Raw genomic sequence first — 21,432 nt, forward strand, 5'->3', positions numbered from 1 at the left:
CAACAAAAAGTATAATTTTTTCTATTCTATACTTTTATCTTTCCAATATTTTCAGGGGAAAAAAAAACAATTTAATTTACTAAAGATGTATTCTGTTACATTCATACTTTGCAGATCTTGAAGGCTTGCAGTTATCTTGTATATTTAAAAACATAAATTCCCAGAATTACTAAACCACTGAACTTATTAACTAAGCTTTTATTCATGCTCTACTAGGTACAATATTGTGAAAAAACATCCCGTGTCTTACAAACTCACTTCACGAGTTACAAATGTTAGTTTAGCAACACTTTGCCTCTTATTCTGTGCTATTATAACTACCGTGTAGACTGTAAGCACTATTTACACTACATGTTTCTTCTGTACAGCAGTAGAACACTTTGTCAAAATAACAGATTTCAAGACTGAATATTACCAGCTTGTGAAAGAGTACGTACTATATCTCTCAAATGTAAATGTGCATATAACTCTATTATGGAATATCCCTTCTAGCAGGAAATAAAATCATTGCTTATTATGCAAAGAACATGCATAAAAGTTTCTGTCTAGTCTAAATTTTCACACTTCTATTTGCATATCTACCCTATATCATTTCAATGTAAGGGACTAAGTACATAATGATGTTACTAGAAGAAACAATCTCCTCCAAAAGCCAACTCCAAAAAGTTTCAGAAAAATATGAACGCTTCTTAAGGAAACTTAGCCAGGGATCTAATTTAAAAATGCACTACAGAGAAAATATTAAACGTTTGATAAAGATCTAAAATAATTAAACAATTCAAAACTTCAACACTTTCATTTTAAAATATCTACTGAGAGTACCTGTTATATGATAAACTGAATTAAAGCCAATTCCAAATCTTCCAACTTTCAGGGGATCATCTTTCTTCCTGCTTCTTGCTATTTCCTGTATACCATGCCAGTCCTCAGGGGTGAAAATTGCATCATTGTATGCATAAAATGCTGGCCCTATAATAAAGTGTTAAAAAGATGACAGAAGAAAACCATTTACTGTTAAAAATTTCTAAGAAACAAACTTACAGAACTGAGAAAGTGCTTCTTTAAAGTATGCATGTGCAAATTTAATGGGGAAGCTATAACTCAAGCTGACATCAAATTATGCTTGGGCATGAAAGGAAGGTGTAGAGTTGCAGCAAAAACAAAAGCAAGAAGATAGATTTACCTCTGTACATGGTATTCGAAAGATTCGAAAGAATCAAAAGATTCTTACATAGTATCTACTTCTGGTGTCCACATTTTAATAGAATGATTCTGAAAAAATGAACAGCAAGCAGAAACCAACAAAACTTCTGAAAGAAGCTTCCTGTGGCAAAACGCTTAAACTCAATCTGTTCAGTCCATCAAAAAGATGTTTGAAAGATGGACTGATCACAGTCTATTAATACCTCCACTGGAAGGGAATACATGTCAAGATGTAACAATAACCTATGTCTAGCAAGTAAGACAGACAAATTCAAATTAGAAGACATAATGCGGCTGATTAACAACTGAAAAAAGCTAGAAACAAGTAGCAGCAGACCATTCATCATTGAAATCTTCAAATCATGCCTTTTGGGATGATTACGCAAACTGATTTGATTGACAAATACATAACTGACCCCTATCACACGAAGCCATGTTAGATGATGTAAAAACCTCTGTATGGAGCAAATTTGGTATAAGGGGGAGAGAATAAGAGACGGGGCAGAAAACAGAACTGCCTGGAGAGTGCTGAAATGTAAGGGGCTAGGGTAATCTTTACATTAAGAACTGGAGATAGCTCTCAAAAGGTAGAGGTTAATATGTAAAAAAACTGAACATGATTGTCTAATACCCCAAACATTCTTTTATCCTAAGCCTTACTTATTAGATTTTGTTTACTTGCTCTATTAAAAAATCCTTTTTTGTATTTTGGGATATGGCGTGAACCCAGGGAAATAAATGCCAGGATACACAGTCACCCTGGGAGAAGTGATTTAGAATGACGCAGCACATGAAGACTTTCCTCAAGGTGGAAGCCATTGGAAAGCTGCTACTGACAACCTGCAAGAAGACAGTGTAAGGCCTGCAATACCAAATACTGGCATTGCAAAAGAATTATCAACATTATAACATCGCCAAAATATGCACCTAGTAAGGTGGAAGTAGCAACGGAGTCATCCCTTTATGGTCATCTCCATACAGCAAGGAGAAAAAACACAGAACCACATGCATATTGAAGAATAATGGCCAAAATTAATAAAAATTATGTTTACCCTGGTATTGTGCCATCTCCTTTGACCAGAGCGTTTCCGTTCCATACTGAGTTTCATCATATAAAAACCTAACTTCTGTGGCACCAGCATCTTCTGCATTCTGTATCAGTTCCTGAGACAGCAAAAAAACAAACAAAACCAAAGTATAATGCAGTAATGTTGTACAGATTCTAGGAACGGCTTTAGAACTTAAACCATAGAAAATAATAAGCAACCGTCTCAAGTGTAATTGTTTTCATACTTTTCAACCAAAATAATTTTAGCCAGCTTACCTCAATGAAAATAGACAACATTACAAAAAGAATATTCAGACATATAATAAAAAAGTGATTTGAATTTGGAGCCCAAATACCAGACACAAGCAGTATTTGTAAAGTTTAGAAATAAGCTACTAAACTGTTACTACTATAACTGCATTATCACAAATCAGACACATTTGTATAAGTCTCAAAACAATGCATGATAGCGGAAGAAAAGAAAAAAAAAATCAAAGTTTACTGTTAAGCCCACACAACAGCTGTAAGACAACAGTGAGGCAACGAGTCGTAAAAAGGCAATACACAGCACTCTTTCTTTACATCAACTGAATTCCATTTAAGTTAACATTTCACAGTATGAACCAACTGTTCACGAGGCATGGTGCTCACTTCTAACACTCCTTCAGCAAAGGTCTGCAAAACAGTTCCGACCAGTAACTCTGTAAATCGTGAACCAACAGAGCTCACCTGTTGAATAAAGCCCATAGACTAGGAGGCGGCTTATGTTGAGACCGAGTATTTGTTTAGTAGTATTAGTAGCGGTGAAAGCTATGGAAAACTCTAATAACTAAAATGTCAATAAACCAGTTCTGTAAACACTACCATTAATAAAATATGCCTATCCGGTCCATTTTCATCAATAGCATTCTACAGTGCAGACACGTAAGCATGATTATAAATACCTACAGGATTAGAGCTTCACACAATGCTCTGTTTACACTGAATCATCAAAGTGTATCAGGGCTCCAAAGACACACACTCATACATACATATACACATGTACACACATGTGTGTATGTTTGTGTGGGTATATCTAAGTTTGGCATAAGGAAGTATCTGAGCTAAATTGAAAAGCTATGCAGGTACATCACACCACATCCAATGTATTCATACAACAAAAATTTCACTCAGTTATGCATAAAAATAAAAGACTTGCTAGCAAGATGAATCTTTACTTTAAAAATGCATCAACTAGCAGCAGATATTTCAGATTAGGTTGCATTCCAATATACTCTTGACAATAAAATAAGCTCATTGTTATCTAGTATCAAAAACATAACCCCTCAATTTTTCACTTTGTGACAGTATGTTCAGTCCATAAGGCGTATCACACATATAACCAAAAGATATTGTTTATATCTTTGTATTTTATATCTTTATATCACGCCAGGCTTGATGAGGCTCTGAGCAACCTGATCTAGTTGAAGATGTCCCTGCTTACTGCAGGGGGGTTGGGCTAGATGACCTTTAAAGATCCCTTCCAACCCGACACATTCTAGGATTCTGTATTGATACTTCTACATAATTTTGAAGCGAGATGAGATAACAAGAAATATACCCACAGTTCAGCATACATAATACATTTTTAAAGAATCTCCATGACGTATTTAATTACAAAAAACACACAATTCTTCTTCTAAAAGAATAATTACAGCAATCATTCGAAAAGATACAGAAAGATAGCAAAAGCCTCTAGAAATATTAAATAATAAGTATGGAAACCACCACGTAGTCAGAGATTTGCATTCATGCTGTGGCACATGGAATATCTGCTACATTCAGCTGTAACAGCATTGTATTTGAAGAATCCAAACAGTGAAATCCATTTTAATAGATCAGCAAAATTCCTGGTAGTAATGCCTCCCTACCAGTCTGTTAACTCTAAATTGCAAACCATGAAAAGAGGAACATATCTACTTTCAGATTTACCTATCTGATTTCTAAGGATAGGTCCTATTTCTTCACATTGGCATGAAAAAATTAATTTAAATTGTTAAGAAGGTCTGAACGTTTCATGATTCAAATGCACCTTGCGGATTCAACTAGTACTGGGAAACAGTAAAAAGGTAGGCACCCATCCTATGAATGGACACTGCTCAGAACACATCCAGGAGGCGGTTTGGCAAAACAATTGAAGATACGCTTATCTGAAGCATTCACATTAAAAATAATCAACTTCTAGTTCCACGGTTGCAAAGAAAACCTTCCAAGAGACAGCAGGAACTCTAATCATCTGTCACCATTTGTATTGGTGTGTTTTATATACATAAATAGATATATACATTTATCTGTACCAAATCCTATTAGTTAGTGTATGGGAATACTAGATTCTAAGGGAATGAATCTCCTAACATCTATGTGATGAAGCATTCTGGATGAGAAGTTTAACATCGAACTATGAACTAATCAAACCAGATGCTCTTCAAAAAAAACAAACTGGTACTTCCAGACATTAGCATAGAAAACTATAATAAATTAGACAAGTCATCTTCTACATGTACCTGTATTTCCCCGTGTGGGACTTCAGAATTTAGAATGATCTGCACTTTTTCAGATCATAGAATCACAGAAGGGGGCCTTTAAAGATCATCAAGTCCAACCCCTTGCCATGGGCAGGGACATCTTTCACTAAACTGGCTGCTCAAAGCCTCATCCAACCCGACCTTCAAAACTTCCAATGATGGGGCATCCACAACTTCTCCAGGCAACCTCTTCCAGTGTCTTGCCATCCTCAGAGTAAAATATTTCTTCCTTATATCCAATCTAAACCTACCCTCTTTCAGTTTAAAACCACTGCTTCTTGTCCTGTCACTACACAGGCTTTGGTATAAAGTCTCTCTCCATCTTTCTTACAAGCCCTTTTTGTATGCTGAAAGGCCACAATAAGGTCTCACCAGAGCCTTCTCTTCTCCAGGCTGAACAATCACAACTCTCTCAGCCCTTCTTCAGAGGAGACGTGTTCCAGCCATGTCTAAAGTAAGGTGATGTGAACTCCACTCTACCAGTCCACCATCCTATTTACTGAAATTTTTTTTATTTCTTAAATCAATGTTATCATTTCCATTGTTAGGCTTGTATACATAACATTCAAATGTGGAGCATCACAACATAATGTGCCCCACTGTTGCATACTTTGAAGTCTCTGTGACCAATGATAAAACACCATGAAGAACCCTAACCTCTGTTCAGAAAATCCTGTGACATTCTTTTGTAATAGGATCCAATGTCTAGACTAAAAACGTTTTTCAGCCCATACAAACCTGATGTGTTCATTATTCTTATCACTCTAGAGTAAATCTTGCAAAAGCTACTCAAAGATTCCCATCTTAAAAATGCTCTTAATCTAATGATAAAACTTTGTGACACTGTCGAAGTTCACTGAGGAAAATATACTTAGCCACCCAGAAATTCTACAGCAAAATCTTATATTAATGTCTCCAGTTTACCCCAATCTTATACTAAAATAACCCCTCCCAAAGAATTGTATATAGTATTATTCATTAATGCCTTGGATGATGGGACAGAGTGTATCCTCAGCAAGTTCACCGATGATACCAAACTGGGAGGGGTGGCTGACACTCCAGAGTGCCGCGCTGCCATCCAGCATGACCTGGACAGGCTGGAGAGCTGGGCAGAGAAGAACCTAATGAGGTTCAACAAGGACAAGTGCAAGGTCCTCCACCTGGGGAGGAAGAATGCTAAGCACCGGTACAGGTTAGGGGTGGACCTGCTGGGAAGCAGCTCTGAGGAGAAGGATCTGGGGGTCCTGGTAGACAGTAAATTATCCATGACCCAACAATGTGCCCTTGTTGCCAAAAAGGCCAATGGAATCCTGGGCTGCACAGGGAAGAGTGTGGCCAGTAGGTCGAGGGAGGTCATTCTGCCCCTCTACTCTGCACTGGTGAGGCCACAACTGGAATACTGGGTCCAGTTTTGGGCTCCCCAGTTCAAGAGGGACAGGGAACTACTGGAGCGGGTCCAGTGTAGGGCAACAAAGATGATTGAGGGACTGGAGCATCTCCCTTATGAGGAAAGGCTGAGAGAGCTGGGACTCTTTAGCCTGGAGAAGAGAAGGCTGAGGGGAGACCTTATTAATGTTTACAAGTATCTAAAGGGTGGGTTTAAGGAGGATGGTGCCAGACTCTTTTCAGTGGTTCCCAGTGGCAGGACAAGGGGTAACAGGCACAAGCTGGAACATAGGAAATTCCGATCAAATATGAGAAAAAGCTTCTTTACGGTGAGGGTGACAGAGCACTGAACAGGCTGCCCAGGGAGGTTGTGGAGTTCCCTTCTCTGGAGATTTTCAAGACTCGGCTGGATGCAGTCCTGAGTATTGTGCTCTAGGCAATCCTGCTCTAGCAGGGGAGTTGGACTAGATGATCTCTAGAGGTCCCTTCCAACTCTGAAGATTCCGTGATTCTGTGATTATGTGGTTTTACCATAGCTTACAGCAGAGATGAACAATAAAGTAACATGCAAAATAAACATTTTTGATATCTTGCTCACATTAAGTACATCGTGAAGTCTCTGACTGAATTGTAACAGCTTCATTTCATCTCTATTTCTTTATAAATTACAATGGCATCTGTGACAAGCAAACTCAGATACGTTAAACACACACACACACACACACAAAAAGCCACACAATTCACTTCACTTTGTCCACAGAAATGGAAACATGGATCTCCTGTGCTAGAATGAATATCTAATGAGGTACGACAACTGCAAGATTTGCTGAAAAGTGTTAAACTAATGGTATTATGTCATGCATATTAAATGACTGCTAAAAATACCATTTATTTTATACCTTAAGAATCTGTCCTCCCTCTGGGTATCTTCGTAAAATATCCTTGAGAAAATCAACAAGTGGTGGAGTTGTTTGTCCAAAACGACCTAAAAACCAAACAAAAAAAAATAACCTGTGTATTGTGCTACTTAATTTCAGATTAATTACTTAATTGTGCGCTTAATTTCAGAATAAAAAAAACCAAACACCTCACTAAACAATTACTGGGAATTTAAAAAAAATAATTTGAACTAACTCAAGGCCTGATACTGTAAAATCTTGTATTTCAAACATCAACTGTAAAAATACTACATTATACATCTTTTTATTAAAAAAAATAAAATGGCTATCTTTATGTTAATGTCAGCATGCTGCTTCACATCTGGATGAAAGAAATTTGGGGTCTTTGCATCTGTTATACCCCAACTCCAACTGCTGGATGTTCAAGTACAGCAACTGCTAAAGGACTACTAGTTTTTTTAAGTAGCAGGGCTGTATTCTAGGGCAGCAATAGATCTAACTTTTTCGTAGTCAGTGATAATCCCTACTGACAGCTACACACAGGCACAGTATACTTTGGCTCTAGCGCACGCTTCCTGTTCTGGCATACGGTGGTGCTGGGCCTGGTGCTAACTTTTCTGTATCCTGTGCTTAGCAGAGGAGGGGAAAAAAAGAGTCTCAAAAAGGTACTAACAAGTGTTATGAAGTTCTGCTGTAGAAGAAAGAGTCTATCACAGAATGAATGGATCAATAATCTTCAATTCAAACTCCAGCCTGAGACTAAAGAGTAGCTCCCTAAACCCAAACCCGTAAAACATGTGCTTCAAATATTAAAGATGCAATTCCCACAAGGAAAACAGACTCTACTGATGCTCCATCTATCACTTCCCTTTAAAGTTTATTAAAAGTACTTATTCCGTCACTCTCCCTCTCCTTCCACATATACGTGTGTTTATGAAGTACACAGATTCAAAAACACGTATTATATATATCATGGAAACGAACACAGAATACTTAGCAATGTGGAAAAAAGGGTATAGGTATGAGACATGTATTTGCTGAGAAAACATCAAGTAAAAACGTCAAACATCTTGTCTTTACAAAATTTTCATATCACCCTTTATTTAAGGTAACTTAATGTCCTGGTTCCGGTGGGGATAGGGTTAACTTTTCCTGGTATTCCATGCCATGTGAGCCACGCCCACCCTGAGCTGCCGGGGGAGGGGGCAGGAAGTTGCTGCTTAAAAGCCGGCTGGGGCGGTCCGGGTCCGGCCGGCGAGCGGCGGGGGGAGCGGCGGTTCCGTAATCGCGTTTGTATATTCCCCTATCCGTGTTGTTGTTGTTGTTGTTGTTGTTGTTGTTGTTTGCCTGTTCCCTTTGCTGTTCTGTTAAACTGCCTTTGTCTCAACCCAAGAGTCTTGCCTTTTCTTACGATTCTTCCTGTATTTGGAAGGCACGAGCGAGCGGCACGTGGTTCTTTCTTGCCGTCTGAGGCTAAACCACGACACTTAATAGCATCAATTTAAAAAAAACAACAAGAAATTGCAATGTACAGCTCAGAGTGTGGAAAGTACTTTATAACTTTTGTTATTATTTTTACAGTATATAGAAGTATATGAAAGTCAACACGCAATATGCAAACTTCCAAAATAAGGTGAACTGATCAACAGTAGGAAAGTTCGGGTGTTTCTTTTCTTAGGAAAAATTCTCTAAGAATCAAGAAACCAATCTTCTCTAAGTCTAACTTGGGCAGGCAGACGGAAGTGTTTAAACAACGCATTTCACCATGGAAACCACAAAGCCAGACAAGTAACTTTTAAGTGATAGGACTGAAGACAGACATTATTCTAACTCTTTATGTCTAAGAGCAGGGCTGCTCTATGTAAATTACTCTATCTTGAGATCATGACTTACTGCATCCTGTCAAAGGCTGAAGTGATTTTTCTTGAGTATTAGAGCTGGTCATGTTTAACACAAAACTGGTTCCACAAATCTTAAGGGTAAACTTCTTCCTGTGTGGTCTCCATCCTTGGAGGCTTTCCAAACTGGACCAGATCAACCCTTGAGCAACCTGGTCTACCCTCAGAGCTGACCCTGCTTTGTGTAGAAAGTTGGAATAGAGACCTCCTGATGTCCCTTCCAACATGAATTATTTTGCGATCACATGAAAAGTTTATGAACTCTTTGGTAGACACCAGTGCTGAACAAACACAGAGGTGACACGCGTGATCTTCAGAGTACTTCAGCAACCAATATGCTTGGCTCTACTGATCATGCACTTCCTGAAGTTCAAAATTCAGAGCCTTCCTTGATTCACCTGCTGTAAGGAAAAATCCCAGAACTGAAAGACTCCAGAATGAACACAAAAGGCTGGTACTAAAGCCCTCAGATCTTTTAGATTGACTTACATCAGAGTTGTGGGCCAGAAAAAGTTAAGTGCTTTACCTAGACATGGACTGCTTAGAGTGATATCTCTAAGAAAAACTCACAGACAAATATTCCATTCCTAGGCACAAACAACAGCAACGGTTTTTCTTTCCCATGAAAGATTTCTTAGGGCTACTACACTATCTTGTCCATATACTTGCACAGCAAAAAATCAGCTCAGAGAAGAAATTGATCTCATTCGTCTATCACAGCCTACATACAGCAAAAAATTATCAAACAGTCAAGAATAAGAGAAAGAAAAACATTTGATGCCATAGAGCTATGCAGTCCGCTTCCACGGGTATTTTCTAACCATTGCAGGTTCTAGGGAATGTGAACATGAACTTCTGGCTAATATACAAATGCTTCATATCCCTCTGTCACTAGAAAACCATCAGCCAGTACACTCATAGCTGATATAACTAAGAAATACAACATTTTGTGACACCAAATAAAATACCTGCATGAAAAGAAGGGCTTCCTTCTTCATCCTACCATTCCATTAGCATTTATTTCGTTCCCCTACATTAATGCTAGCAACCAAGTAACATAATCATTACAGATTTTAATCAGAACACTTCTGAAGATATTCAGGTATCATAATCTAACTCAAGATACCATATAAACAGATATACCTGCAATTTTTGTAATAAAAATGAACTAAACATACAGAATTAAAAGAAAAACAAATGAACAAGAAAAAAAATCAGAGGCAATCAAAAGCTCTTTACCAATGGTATAGTTTTCTATACTGAAAAGATAACTTTTCAGTATCTGAATTGCTTAAAAGTATTCAGCTTATTTTATATGAGACAAGGCAGCTATTAACGCTACTGCAAGGCCGGTTTTATTGATTCTAAAGGACAGCAATATTCTAATTTCTACACATGAAATTACAAAGAAAAAACTAAAACACCAACGCACTTAAAAAGAGAAGTTCAGTTTTCTTGGAGCAGAACGAAAAGAACAAGTGAAGGGATATCTAGGACTTAGAAGAAAAATAACTGCTTCCCATCTAAAGAAGAGAATAATTTCTGTTAACTCCAGGCTGTTGTTCGAAAATGCTTTGACCTTTCAGTTTATAAACAGAGACAAGTATTTTTCATACCTCCTCCTTTCAACCCTTTTGACTGAAGCTTCAGAAAAACTTGATTTTGAGACTTCTGAAGATCCACGATCTTGGTACCATCAAATAACTGAAATAAAAAATAAGACAGATCTTGATCAGAACATTCTGCAGCATAAATAGTTTACTGCAGCTTCATTTCCTACATTCTATGAAGTCTGGTTTTATCTAAAAGTATACAAATACTCTGAAATATCCAGTATTCAGTTTGAGCAGCACTGTCAGTCCCTGAGGTCTAGGATGGCCTCCTTTGACTAATGATACTCTTCAGATGAAGTATCAGTTTGTCAGCAACACGATCAAAAAAAACGGCCAAACAAATCAGGTGGAAAAATGCCTACAGAAGCATATGAAGAGCAAGACATGGCCTCCCATTTTCACATTTGAAAAGTTCTATGTTCTGGGAACTTCTTGGAAGCATACAACTAAAAGAGTTATTGTTCTAAGGTGCAAGCCTATAAAGAAAACATCCATACAGGAAGTATGTGGTGTATGTACTCCAAAAAGTACATATGGGTATGCAATTTCACAGGAGTTTTAAACTAAGTAGTATCAGCTCAAAGCAGCTAGTAATACAGAATGCGTAGAGGCAAAAGTGTATCACAGAAACACCCCTGAAAAATTTGACAGCCTCACCTCCCCATTACCTCTATATGCAGACCTATGGACTCACTGGGAACATCACAGAGAAACTGGAGCAAACTAAGCAACAAATTCCTTAGTAGCCATTGGTAAACTATTTAGTAAACATGGCGCATTATGGTTTTGCTGCAATTCTAGTTTCATATTATATGTGTGTCCCAGTCATATATGATACGATGCTAGAATAGTCATATACACCATGACGTTATCCTGCATACCACAGTAACAATTGCATGAGTAGAAGTTGTGCTGTGCTAATCAGAAACTTAACCGATTCAAAGTAGTTTCCATTTATAGTTAACTATATTAAAATTTTATTATGTGAAATTATATTATTATATTAGTCTCAGTTTTTAGCAAAGTTCAAGACTATTTCCTCACTTCAATGGGCAAAAACAAATCACTAGAAAGAAGCAGGTGCTTACACAGACATAGATGCTTACAATCTAACTACATTTAATAAGCAAAAGACAGTTCTAGTCCACAGTATGTAGCCATAATTTAAAAACATTGTAAGAAAAAAATTACATCCCTTTTTACTTAAGCCAGTTTTAAATAGTACTTAGAACAACAATGCGTTTATTGTAAATTCCTACATAAATCTTGTCTCAAGATGTAAAACAGCTTAAACTGGGTATACCACCCACTCAAGACTCACTAAAATAAAGAATTCACAGAATGCTCTAACACATCACCAAGCATTAAAGGGATAGAATAACCAAATCTTCTCAGGTAGGATTTTTGTAGCAAAACACCAGCAGAAGATAGAAGAATGAATAGATTCCAAGTTTAACACTGTAAGGAACTATGAGAGAACGAGATACTGGATTTTACTTAACGTCTGTAACTTGCAAGTAATGGAAAAAAGATCTACTGATGAATATTCTACTACCTCAGTAAATTAAAAAATAACTTGATCCCAGTAGACAGGAGTTCAAAAGTTTATAAAGGATTTTCAAAACTGCTACAGTACGAATATTCTCACATGTATTTTAGTTTAATATTTAAAAAAAAAAAAGAATAGCTATTACAGTTTGCTTACTGACTGTTCCCTGCCAAAAGATAGTTTTCTGTGCCAGAGTGCTACTCAGATCTTCAGTTACAGGCACATTTTAGAAAGTGATACACAGACCTCCTTCCTCCCAAAACAGGAAGGCCTGGAGAGAACAAAATCAAGGACACACAAAACCAGGCAGGAAAATAAAAGATAAAGTACGATGGGGGCGGTCTGTTTCAAACCTGAGCACTCAAAGATTACTTGTGTTCCCCATGTAGGTTCTTAAAAGCTTCTTGAGCAATACAACTACTAACATCTAATTCTTTCCTAGCATCATAGAATGTTCTGGGTTGGAAGAGACCTTAAAGATCATCACATCCAACCTCCCTGCAGGGACATCTTCCACTACAGCAGGTTGCTCAAAGCCTTGCCCTATCTGACCTTGAAAACTTCCAATGATGGGGCATCCACAACTTCTCTGGGCAACCTGTTCCAGTGTCTCGCCATCCTCAGAGTAAATTATTTCTTCCTTACGTCCAATTGAAACCTATCCTCTTTCAGTTTAAAACCATTGCCCCTTGTCCTGTCGCTATACAGGCCTTGGTATAAAGCCTCTCTCCATCTTTCCTATAAGCCCTTTTTGTATGTTGAAAGGCCGCAATGAGGTGTCACCACAGCCTTCTCCTTTATGCACTGGCAAGCCCCCTTGTGATATTTAACCCTGATTTCCAACCTCCTCTCCCCTTCTTGCCTCTACTCATCCTACCCCACCCATATCTCCAGGTGCCCGTTTCCCAGGAGCATGGCTAGAAGCACACCAAGCAGTACTGAAACGGTGACACCAGGCTGCTGCCTTCAGCAGAACAAAGTCATTCATTCATTCATTCGTCTCCCTCCCCTGTACCCAGACCTCAATTTTTAACTTGTAAAAGCTTCCTGTCATGGTAACGTCAACTCTGCTGTTGAAGCTGGCAAGCAGGCAGAAAATTAAAGATGGAAAGGACGCCAGCACACACACATCAGTGCTCTCAGGCGAATCTTATGCTCCCCCCCACCCCCGCCAAAGAAGTAAGGATAAAGCACATGGATTACGTCAGGAAGAGACACAAAAACTCCAATGATAAGAGCTGGCACCATCAAGAGAAGTACAAGGGTTACCCGCTTCTCCAAACCATGCTTCCCATGAGAAGCCCCCACCCGAGGCCACGCGCACGCCCTGCTGCCCACCCACCAGAAGACCTGGCAAGATGCAGAAGGCCGCCGGGTGGGGACTTCATCCCCACGGCGGTGCGACAGGCCACCGGAGAAGCGGAGGTGCCCCCGCCGCCCCCCGCCCGCCCCGCCGCGCCCCCTCACCTCTCTCCCGCGGTGCCACAGCCGCTGCTCGGCGCGGGGGAAGCCGCCTTCCGCCTCCACCCGCGCCTTCACGTCCCCCACAGCCGCGGAAGGCGGCAGCTCGAAGGTCCTGCAGCCCAGGCAGTCATGGAGGACGGTCACCCGGGCCAGCCTGCGACAGACAACACGACAGACACCAGCTGAAGAAAGAGACACGCAACGCCCCTGCCCCGCCGCCCACTCGCCCTCCCCCTCGGGCGCCCCGGAGGCCCGGGACGGGTGCCGGAGCCGGGGAGAGCACAGGGATGAGCAAGCAACCGCTTGCCCCCTACTCCGCGGGGAAAGGAGCCGCCGGGCCTGCGAGCGCAGCGGTTCCCGCAGCACCGCACACCCGCGGCCCCCCGTCCCGTCCCGCCGTCACTCACATGCCGTCCGCTGCACACAAAGGACCGTTAGCTGCCGTCGCCGCCGCTCCCCACACGGGGAAGGGGTGGGGCCCGCACCGCGGAGGAAGAGGAAGGAGGGGAGGAGGCTGCGAGCGGAGAAGCCGCCCTAAAAGCGGCGGCTGCGGGCAGGAGGCCCGCTCGGCCCCTCAGCGAGTCATCCCCCGCGGCGGCTGGCGGCCCGGCGCCTCAGCGGCTCCCCCCGGCCCTGCCTCCGCGCAGGGCGGCCCCGCAGGCGGGATTTCCCGGGCTGCCCGCGGCCCTCCGCGCGGCTCGTCGCTGCCGCTGGCTGCCGGGGCCCTCGGGCGAGGGGGAGGATGTAGCTTGTCTCGGGCGGCGGTGTGTGGTACGGCGTGAGGCTGACAGAGCCGTGACTAACGCTGAGATCCAGGGACGTTCCCGCATGGAAATTCCTCCTTCAGCGGGGCAGGCCGGCGGGGAAGCACACGGGCACTTCACATGGTTCCCAGCATTCAGGCACCAGCGCATGCAGCAAAGTTACAGCTGACAAACATCACGTCTCTCAAGGGTGCAGAACACAGAAGGAAACCTCATTTTTCTGCTCTTCTGTCAGTCATTTTATTGATCATGAGTCCCTAAAGGGGGCTCCCTACAGGAAGGATGGGGAGGGACTCTTTTATCAGGGAGTGTGGTGGTAGGACAAGGGGTAACAGTTTTAAACTGAAAGAGGGGAGATTTAGATTAGATACTAGTAAGAAATTCTTTACTGTGAGGGTGGTGAGACACTGGAACAGGTTGCCCAGGGAAGCTGTGGCTGCCCCATCCCTGGAAGTGTTCAAGGCCAGGCTGGATGGGGCTTTGAGCAGCCTGGTCTAGTGGGAGGTGTCCCTGCCCATGGCAGGGGGGTTGGAACTAGGTGATTTTTAAGGTCCCTTCTAACTCTAACCATTCTATGATTTATTGGTATGCATTTTCTGCTTTATCTCATAGGGTATATGGTAAGCCCTCATGCTACTCAAGTCTCATGGAGTGCGCTGTCTCTCCTCAAAACAGTTTTAGTCTCACTGTGACCCCAGTGAGCTATGGGACCTTGAGAAACTTGTGGAAGGGGACAACAGAAACCTCCCAAGTTTCAATGTGTGCGAAGTTCAGCTGGGACCATGGTCTGTGCATCAGTGATGGGATTAATAGCAGCCCTGCTTCAAAGGAGTTGGGGGATACCAGGCTGAACATAAGGTAACAGTATGCTCTCTCTGGAAGGAAGATGACCAGCAGATCAAGGGAAGCAAGTCACTGCTCAGTGCCGATGAGGCTGGATCTAGGATATCATGACCAGAATGTGATGTTTTGAGCTTCCTCAGTTCCAGATCGCAGCAGGGGACTACTACTAACATGGTCAGGCACCCAAAGCATGTGACCTGCGAGGAGAAGATGGGGGAGCTGGGCTTGTTTAGTCTGATAAGGAGGAGACTAAGGTGCAATATAGTAACATCCCGCAACTACCTGAAGGGCAGTTAGAAAGGCGATGGAACTCTTAGTAGTGCAAGACTAACAAGGGTCAGTGGCAACAAACTGCAGCTTGGGAGGTTCACACTGGACAGTAGGAAAAAAACTGTCCCTAGGAGAGTAGCACAATACTGGCACGGGTTGTCTAGAGGCACTCTTCATATTGGGATATTTTCAAGGCTTAGCTGTGACTGACCTGATCCACTACCGGCGATCCTCCTGCTTTGAGGGGGATGATGGACTACAGACCTCCAGCCAACAATTCCATTTCGTTCCAACAGGTCCTCAATTCCAGTCCCTGACCAAACTAAAACATTTACGACTTTACTCAGTGACAGGGAGTTAAAACTGCCAGTTGGCAGCAACAGAGAGCAAAGTTTCTGTGGAAGGGGGGAAAGGCACAATGAAACTGTTTGCAGAAAGTGTATCAAGCTAAGAAAAAGATGAGCCCACTAAAATGGAAGGAAGCCTAAAAAGCATAAAGGTCAGGTGGAACAGGATCCAACAGGGTATCTAGGTAAACAGAGCTTTGCCACTACTGCAACATCTTATTTCATTCATCAGCAATACTTGGATATTGAATACTACAGGATTATAAGAAAATGATAGAAATTTTGTGGGTCTGATCCTGCCTTCACCAGAAATAATTAAAAAAAAAAAAAACAACCTATTTTAACTTAAACCATACAGATCTAACTCTTTGTTTTAGTTTAGGACTTTGTTCATTTTTTCTATCATTTCATCTTTTTAACTTTCCATTTTCTTGCATCCCCTTCACAGTTTGTTGTCACAGACGTTTTCATACTATGTCCAAAGGAATGAGAAGGCTGTCTTCCAATCTCTTCTGTTTATCTCTTCTGTTACTTTTCATGTCTTGATACCAAGGGAATATACTAGCTGCAGAAGGGTAGTGGCAGGAGGGGCACAAGTGTGGAGGACTGGACAAAATGACAGGAGTGAAACCTGGTGCAGTCCCATCCATATCAGCTACTAAGTTTCCAGACCAGTTGAACCATCCAGCCACACTGGCAAAACCAAATTCTTCTTCGCAAGCTGGGATCACAGGAGTGATTTAGCATTTTATGAAGCATGCACAATTGTTTGAGTGGGACCCTGGAGAGAAACAGAGCCATCTCGACTCTCTATGCCAAACATCTCAAATGGTGGGATGCATTCAGGGGCACAGACAATCCTGCTGTCAATGATTGGCCAAAGTTCCCCAGCACATGTCACATCACATGACAAGGCAATGCTCCCAAATTATGTCCTGTGATAATTTAACATTAATATTGGAGGAAAAAACTCTGGGTACAAAGGATTCTGTGCAGTATGTGACCTCTGCAGTAGAGGGGGAGGAGTTGGGAAGAACCGGTGATACAGAAATGGAACCTTGCAAGGACAAGGACAAAGGAGTTGGACTCCTGAGCTCCTGGAAATCAGCCATACCTGTTCCCCTCATAAATCTGATCCTCTTGTTAAAAGGGAGACTGTTTTGGTTTTTTTACTGGCAGGAATGAATGTCCCATTTCTATTTACCATGGGACACCTTTCATTTGCCTCTCCTTTATCATGTGTTTTCTACTCTGATAATTTCTGCCTTTGGGTTAATTTTTTTATTTTTCTGTCCATCCAGATAGAAGCAAGATGTTCATCCTCTTAGTACCTCTGTATTAGTAGAGTAAGCATGGCTAAGGCATGTGTTCCAATGCAGCCCTTTTGATCATCCACACTGTTTAATTGTTGGCATGCTTCTTGGCACAGTTTTGACCCGTAACCAGCACCAGTCATCAGGACAATTGATCAGTCATGGTTCATAAACCAGGGACAACTCCTCACAGGCAGAACGGACAAGGACATTGTGGTTTAGGGCCAAAGACTGTTAAGTTTTTTAGACGTGAGCTGTGCTATGCCACTGACCCTTTGAGTTCTGGCCCCTTCCCTACAGCCCCATCCCATTTTATTTATTGTATAGATGTTACTATTGATGATAATAAGCAGGACTCCCACTGATTTCAGTGATCCCAAAATTTCAAATTACCGATTTCATGGCGTAGCCTCCTAACAAGAGAAGGCACCGATTTAGGTAACAAAGATAAGGAAAATGAACACTGGTACTGACACCAGATCCAAAGAAAGGGGAAAAATGAGCTCTCCTCAGACTCTGCAAAAAAAATAAAATAGAAGAGTAGAAGTATTCCAAGTACAGTTTCAGTAGAAACCTATTTGCAGAAATTTAATTGGAACTTAAAGCCACTCCTACAGCATTAATTGTAATGCTGATTTCTAGCAGCAACATCTTGGCCATTCATCTGGCAAGAAATATAGAATATAAATCTCCTTTTTATTACAAAGTGATTTATACATATCCTGTTACCCATTATCAAACTCTGTCTTTTTTACAGCTTATGACAGTGACATCCTGATATCTAAATAAGAGTATCCTAGAAAAGTGACTCTATAGAAATTACACTATCTGACCAAAAAGGAGTTTACATAATCCAGTTTGCAGATTTTCACAACAACAACAGCAAAAAAACCCAACCTTTTTTTAATTTTAATCTTGCTTATCCCTTTGGAAAACAGAACTATGGGAGCTGTGTAATCCTAGTGAAGTTGAAGATACCGCATACATATTTGTTATGCAGAACTACTATTAATGATTGTACATGACAATGCAAAAAAATCCATTTGACCTGACCAGGTGGGAATTTTGTAACCATGGCAGTTAGAAAAATAAATATACTTTAAATCTAAAATGATTGGGACTGATTTGAGAATTTTTAAGTAGTACATCTAGAAATACCTATGGTAACATTTTTGTACCACTTTTGCAAGCAGAACATTTTGATTTAAAAATACATGTGGAAAATTCTCCTGTGGCTATAAACAAGGGTTCTGTTTGGTTCAGCATGAGGTCATATAACCCCTACAAGAAGAGACATGCAATAGAAAAATGGGAAGAGTCTCCGCAATATTAAAGTATTTTTATAAAATGAAATTAAAGCCATTTTTATAGTGACATTTCCCTGAAAAGAGAAAATTCTGTGTTGTGGAATGACTTCATATTTCCAATAATTTAAAATAAGTATGCAGTAGCAGAAAGAGATGGATGCAAGCCCCTTCCTTCCTTATCACTGTGCTTAGAAAGATGGAATGGAGTCTGCAAAATGAGTACACGGTGTGTTAAGAAATAAACATGATGAGGTCACAAGAGGAAACCCATTGCAGTACAGTAGCTTCCAGCGCAGCAAATAACACCCTGCAGTGCTGGCAGGCAAGCGGCAGTGACTCAATGACTCAACAACGACGTCTAGATTTGAGACAGTGCACACCAAACAAAATCAAAACTTTCTACAACACAACAAGCACTTACCTTCCTTCTTAAATCAATTCCTTAAGTGTTTCTAACAGATGTTTTAAACATTACGTTGTATATATTTCACATTAGCCGGAGATTATGGATTGCATTGGTCACTGCCAGAAGCTTGCTTTATCCTTGCTTACTAATGCCTTTTCAAGAAGTTTGAGAATAAACCTACCATTTGCTGATGACACATGTGCTACTCATTGGAAAGCCACCCCTTACTGGAAAGTTTCTATTTCATTTGAATAGCTCCATTAACAGAAAACAAGTAATTTTTTTTTTTCTTAAACAAATCACTGAAATGGCTATAGTCCTATCTAGTACAAATGACCAAAAAAAAAAAAAAACAAACCAACTCTCTCGCCTGTGAAGCATTTGATTCAAACAAAACATCTAGTTTTGCCCTAAAATCTGTTACACAATGTAATTTGCTGAAACTGTTTTATAATAGATGGTGTAGTGAGTTTAAATCAATTCTCCTACTCTGCACTCCTCATGTGAAACCATTATAGGCAGCTTCTAAGCAAAATATCTGTATGATCGTGGCTTTGTCAAATATTAAAGAACTGAAGAAAAGTATTATCTTATTCCCTTTGCAAACTGATGTGTTTATAAATGTCAAATATCAAAAGAACAGGATGCTTTTGAAATACTACTAAAAACAAACAAAAGATTTAAGGGCACAGAGGCCAGGAACAGCCATTTATTTCCATCTAATGATTTTGATCTCTCAGTTATTTGTTTTAATGTTCAAGCCAGTTCCTTGATGGCACTAAGCAAATGCTAATGGAAAGTACTTTAAAAGGCCCATAAAACTTGTTTCAGTTTATTCTTTGGAAATAAAGACCAGAGCAAGAAGGCACAAATAAATGATAAAATTCCAAAATCTTCTCAAATGCCAAAGTAAAATGTCCTCTTAGATCTACCTCTAGGAAAAGACTACTTTAAATTAAGTCCTTGAAGAGAAGACCTAACCTTAGTCTTAACTATAGTACAGTAACCATTACTCCACAAATTTGAATTGCTAAGAATCACAGGGTTTGCTATTCCAGATGGTACAAATAACAAAATACCAGTACAAAATGCTTGGCATTTCAAATTATGCAAAAGATTAAACCGAAATAGTGATAAAAATAAACTCCTCAATTGCTCTTTAGAGAATTGCATTAGGAGGAACTACAGTGTTGCAAGAACTTCTGTTGGCATACATTTTTAATAAGCAATATGTTAAATTACTGGTGGTATTTTCTTACAGCCTTTGGTGCCAATAAAAGGGCAAGATTTAGAACACCCACTTTAACCTTGAAACACCAAAAAAAGCAGAGCCTAAATTTGCAAATTTATTTCAGTGCCTAAAGTAGCTTCCTAAATACCATAATGAATCCAGGCCTTGGTTTTTTGCCTCCATTTAGGACACACGGTCAGCAGTTTATCAAAGGTATTTTTTTCCATACTACGTTAAGACGTTTTTCTTATTTTCATTCCAGAGTACTTATTGGAATTATTATCCTTCTACATAAGTGAAGAAAATCCACTCAGTAACTAAAATGAGATCAGTGGCCCCAGATTACACACACATTAATCATTTTAAGAAGTATTTCCCCATCCCTGTTGCTTCTGAATACTGCATCTAATCATGCTCCAAAGCTTCATAATATTTTCTAGGCATCAGCAAATGGAGCCCTATGTATTTGGAGAAAAAGAAGGAAATACAATTTTCTTAAATTATGAAAAGCCACAAATTCAAGCACCTCTGCAAGTATCTGTACATCGGATAGGGGATGATACCCAGTAATATCCTCTCATGTAGTACTAGCTCTGTATCGGTTCTGTCTCCTTCGTAACAGGGTTTCGTACAGAAATGCAAGCAACAATTTATCCTTCCGACAACTGAAGGATGGGTGGCACAGAGGAAGAAACATGAGCCACATCTAAGGCCTAGTGAGAGGAAGGGAAGGAAAGGGGAAGAAACGACGCAGGGCATCCTCTTCTGGGAAAACACAGAGAAGAAGTGAAAGGGATTCCTGGGTTACGTGACAAGTCCAGTCACACAACTGCAATAGCTGGAAGTAAATACCGCTCCAAACACTAGTTCATACACGAGAGTTGCAGAATCGTTCACTGGGAATCAGAGGATGTGCTTGTTTCCATGTCCCGTCCTGCATAAGGCAGCATGGGGCAAGACATCAACTGCCTCCAGCCTCTTGCACCCCCACTGCATTCCACTCTTCTTTCTGATTTACTGGTGGAGCTTCTTACATAATTGCCCCTTACCCTGGTTCAGATGGTATTACCCAATTTAAGAAATTCTTACGGTTTGGATTGTTTGAGCTAATTTGGCTCATTTTGATGGAGCTGAGATGCAAAGCACAAGGCAGCTGTGATATCTTCAGCATGGCAGGTGTGCTGGCCTATAGCTTCATCAAGGATAAGACATAAAGACATGCTAACTGCTTCAGGTGAAGTGGACGGCAAAACTTTCACTAGTTGGGGGCAGGGTGCTTTTTGAAAATGCTGTCGTTGTTTACATCTCTGTCAGTGTGACAGAAGAG

At 40.6% G+C, this 21,432-nt stretch overlaps 1 protein-coding gene across 5 annotated transcripts in view; it reads right to left on the reverse strand.

The window, feature by feature from the left end:
• Positions 1-21,432, reverse strand: part of SACS (sacsin molecular chaperone) — a 66,038-nt gene that overhangs the window by 21,446 nt on the left and 23,160 nt on the right. For 2 of the 5 annotated variants that reach the window (XM_054202590.1, XM_054202554.1), the window contains exons 1-6: positions 14,429-14,501; positions 13,628-13,778; positions 10,615-10,702; positions 7,101-7,186; positions 2,256-2,367; positions 823-969 (exon numbers count right to left, since the gene is read on the reverse strand). In XM_054202590.1, coding sequence (XP_054058565.1) covers positions 823-969; positions 2,256-2,367; positions 7,101-7,186; positions 10,615-10,702; positions 13,628-13,778; positions 14,429-14,454 — 610 coding nt within the window. In that variant the 5' untranslated portion in view covers positions 14,455-14,501. Of the gene's footprint in view, positions 1-822; positions 970-2,255; positions 2,368-7,100; positions 7,187-10,614; positions 10,703-13,627; positions 13,779-14,031; positions 14,190-14,428; positions 14,502-21,432 lie in introns of those variants that run through there. The other 3 variants (XM_054202563.1, XM_054202573.1, XM_054202581.1) reach the window with 2 other exon arrangements.

This window comes from Rissa tridactyla, chromosome 1 (assembly GCF_028500815.1).
Source record: "Rissa tridactyla isolate bRisTri1 chromosome 1, bRisTri1.patW.cur.20221130, whole genome shotgun sequence".
In the NCBI taxonomy this organism is placed as follows: Eukaryota; Metazoa; Chordata; class Aves; order Charadriiformes; family Laridae; genus Rissa; species Rissa tridactyla.